A 3,638-nucleotide genomic window follows, 5' to 3' on the forward strand; every position below is an offset into this window, starting at 1 on the left:
GCGCACGCTTTGCAAGATAGAATTAGTCTCAAGTCCGACCGTGCACTCGAGTCTCGGAATAGTGACTCACCGTCTCCGATGCAGCTCACCGGGTCGGCTGCACGAGCACTTCACTTGGAGTCCGGACGCCTTGCAGATTTTTCAGGTGAGTGCAACAATGCTCTGAGAGTCATTAACGCAGGCACGCCTACTCACATTTGCAGCTCTCCTCCCGACCACCGCGTCTCCTCCCTCTCCCCGGCCCGCCACGCTCTGTACGATACCCGTCAGCACAGACACGCACACTCCAACAACTCACCTCCGGTGTTCGCCCGGTTCGCCCGTCTCGACTGCGCCCGGACGACGCGTCAATGGATGCGGCTCGGAGCTGAGGTGAGCGACACATCACTAGATCTACTAACGCATGCACATAGGGCACACTCGAGCACCGGGCGACCGGGAGCTACGCATCGTCAGCGCCCACACGCGTTCTATCGAAGGTACGAATTCTCACCTCGGACATGCAGTACTCACGTTCTTGACTATTGACTAGTCCTACACCCGACGTGTCGACGCGCACGCGATCCCTCAGCAAGCCTGTCAGGTCTGGAGATGAGCAAGACACGCAACTGGAGTCCGAAAGCGGTACGTACCGCGCACATCGTCGGTCCATAGGAGACCTGAGCTCGACCCGGGTTCAGATCGCACCACTCGTCCTTGTCCGGGGCTTCAAGACGTCGTCAGGGATCTGCGCCCCAGTACCAAGCACGAGGTACGTACCAGTCGTCTTCGAAGACGTGGACCCCACCCAGCTGCCTCGGTCGTACTTCACAGGCTCGCCCGTCACCCGTTGCACGTCGCACTCTCCGAGTCAGCCCCAGTCACGCTGCTCTTGCAAGCCACCGGTTGCGCAGCGAGTCAGGCGAGGAGCAGAGTCATGGGCGGTCAGCGTGCGTAAGCGACGCAAACGAGAGGTACGTACCGGATGGCGTGGCGCTCTCCGTGAGCCTCAGAGCTCCCATAATCGTACTGACGGCGTCTGTCTACAGTGGACCCGCGCACGATCTGGGTTGCGGAGCGAAGGCGGCCTCATCCGGGAGCTGCAAGACACCGTCAGGACTCTGTGCGCACCGGTACACAGCGGAAGGTACGTACCAGGTGAACGTGAACTTGAACCCACCGGGCAGTAGTACTTACTCGTAGTTCCCAGCCTCACATGTCGCTCTTCGGCCCCGGGCATGACGTTCTTGAAGACCGGATCGGCTGCAAAGTGCACGCACTCCGGGGGGAAGCGGGTCAGCCCAAATGCAGCGAGGTAACTGTACGTACCGGTTCTCTCCACGCACGAAGCCGTTCGGCTGACTCATGACTGTAGGTGCAAGGTTAGCTTTCCGCTCTTCTGGTCGTGACTTGCGAGCTCACCGCTTATGCCGGTCCGCAGGGTCATGGTCGGCCGGCGTGCTGCATGCATGAGCAATGCGAAGCAAGGTACGTACTGCGTGTATGTCCCACTGGCAGATAGGACCGTTGGTCAGGACTCGGCGCGCACTAGAGTACAGCGGAAGGTGCGTACCAGTTATCTTCGAGGACGCGGACCTGCTCGCCAGAGCGAGAAGCGCACTCGAGTGCCGCCATGCAGGTGCCATGTACGAGACATTGTAAGTGCTTCCTGGGAGATGTCTGCGTGGTCGTCGAAGTTGAGTGTCACGTACCGAATAATCCACGTAGTATTGCGCAGGTTGTAATCCCATGAGATCAAAGACAGGTCGTTCTTCGTGGTGCTGCGTGCAAGAAAGCAGCAAGACTGCAGAGAGAACGAGGGATGCGACCGACTGACGAGCACAGGGAGGCAGGGGACAAGATGGAAGGGAGGAGGGAGGAGGGGCAGGGGAAGTGATGTGACAATGCAAATGCTTGCGAACAAGGCTGGCATGCCGCATGGGCACGTTCAAGTGTACCGATTCGGGTGCATGCCCGGAACAACCGGAAGAGTCGGAAGGGTTACCTTCGGCAGGGTTACTTTTGGCAGGCTGTGGTTATGGAATTCAAAATGCAGTATTCGGTACAGCCAACTTAACTCGGAGACAGTCTCTCCCTCAAGCTCGTGGTACCTTTCCCTCAACGGCGCAACTGGTCCCCCACACCCATCTTGATCTTGGAGACAGTTGTGTTGTCCTCCAAGTCCTCCTGACTATGCCGGCTGTCCGAGTCGTCTGGCCCCGGGCATCGAAGAATCGTACAGGTGTAAGCTTCAGGTCATGCGACCGCGACCGGAGACTGAGCACACGCATGTACCTGCCATGCTTGCGTCCGATTCCCGACGTCAGTGTGTCATCCAAGAGCTTGAGAGTCAAAGACCCTGACCGATGAGGCCGTTCATCTGGTCTTCGGCTCGAGTCACCCGAATGTCTCATGCTTGCCGTCGCAACGAGGCGGTTAGAGCCGTCGAAGTTCGGATCCGGCGAGATCGACCCATAACTGGAGCTGGGATGTTCAGGTTGCAAGATGGGAGCTCACGGTGGACGCGCCTTGTGGACGGTCAGCTAGCTCTTGGGCTGTTAGATAGACTGAGACACGGAGTAAGATCAGTGAACGGTATGTATTGCGAGTAGTGTGCACCACATTCCCTGGTATCTGGACAACTTGAAGGATGTATCCGAGTCGCATCTTCACCAGGACAACCGGTCGCAGCGATGACTCGGATCTGGCATGCCAGCAGCCGGTCACGGTGGCGCAAGCGAAGTACTCTGAACGGGGCAGGTCGCTGAGCGGGAAGAGCATGGGCCCTGGGCGTGCACGGAGTGTGCTATTCGATATATTCAATGCTGCATCCCATATGGGACCTGAACACTGTGCATGCCGTGTTCGCGATGTGTGACTAGATCCTCGAGTCAGCAAGCGGGAACTACAAGCGAGCACTCACACTGCGCTGGGTCCGAGCCTCGTCCGAGTTGTTCCCGAGGTGTGGTGCGGTCAACGACCACGCTCGTGATTCAATGTAATGCACACATTTCCTTGACCCCGTCCGTCGGTCCATCTGCATTCTACGACCTGGAATCTGAACGCGGACTCCGGACTCTGAGTCACCGCATCGAGCCTTGGAATGCAGGCGTGAGCTTGAGCTTGAGCGGGCGGACGTGTTGCGAGGTACGTTGCGACTCGGTTCAAACGGCTCACGATGCGGGTCACCATTCGGGTCCGACGAGATCGACTCTGCTGTCTGGACATGCACAGCTGGACCATGCATGACGGTGAGCAGTGGTTAGTATTCACAGCGCACTGCGCTTTCGTGAGGTCTGCAAAAAGGACATTCAATTTGAGATAATGTACTCTACACTGCGCGACATGTGCTAGTAGTAGAGTAGAGTACACGAACAGAACGAAGGGGCGTACCAAACAGCGAATGGTGCGTGCTTGGGCGCATCCCCTGCCGGACACCCACCGCGCTTCTGAGCTCTGTCGCGGTTACGAGAAAGGCGACGGGACTCGGACTTACCGGGATGGCGGCATGCAGGATGGCCGCTCCCGAGCCCGAGTCCGACAGCCCGAGACCAAATCGATCCGTCGAGCGCGACCGCAGGCGGACGTTCAGAGGCGTGATCGGAGACGGCGCCGCGATCGCCTGGGACGTCATCCGGGGGTACGAGTACATCGACTGC

General features: G+C 58.5%; 1 protein-coding gene across 1 annotated transcript; it reads left to right on the forward strand.

Annotated features, from left to right (window-relative positions):
- On the forward strand, positions 1-1,432 carry L226DRAFT_80934 (uncharacterized protein). The gene is made up of 8 exons (XM_067687256.1): positions 1-145; positions 204-479; positions 533-624; positions 681-751; positions 814-953; positions 1,029-1,126; positions 1,190-1,304; positions 1,421-1,432. Exons 2-7 carry the CDS (start codon positions 355-357, stop codon positions 1,219-1,221), a joined length of 558 nt encoding a protein of 185 aa, XP_067528223.1. The 5' UTR covers positions 1-145; positions 204-354; the 3' UTR covers positions 1,222-1,304; positions 1,421-1,432.
- Positions 1,433-3,638: the final 2,206 nt, after the last annotated feature.

This window comes from Lentinus tigrinus, assembly GCF_003813185.1.
Source record: "Lentinus tigrinus ALCF2SS1-7 unplaced genomic scaffold L226scaffold_137, whole genome shotgun sequence".
Taxonomy (NCBI): domain Eukaryota; kingdom Fungi; phylum Basidiomycota; class Agaricomycetes; order Polyporales; family Polyporaceae; genus Lentinus; species Lentinus tigrinus.

Bases quoted from the DNA above. Each gene is read 5' to 3' on its own strand.
- L226DRAFT_80934 (XM_067687256.1), top strand. From the start codon at position 355: ATGCGGCTCGGAGCTGAGGTGAGCGACACATCACTAGATCTACTAACG. The intron at 625-680 runs GTACGTACCGCG...ACCCGGGTTCAG, and splicing joins GCAACTGGAGTCCGAAAGCG to ATCGCACCACTCGTCCTTGT. The intron at 1,127-1,189 runs GTACGTACCAGG...CGTAGTTCCCAG, and splicing joins GCACCGGTACACAGCGGAAG to CCTCACATGTCGCTCTTCGG.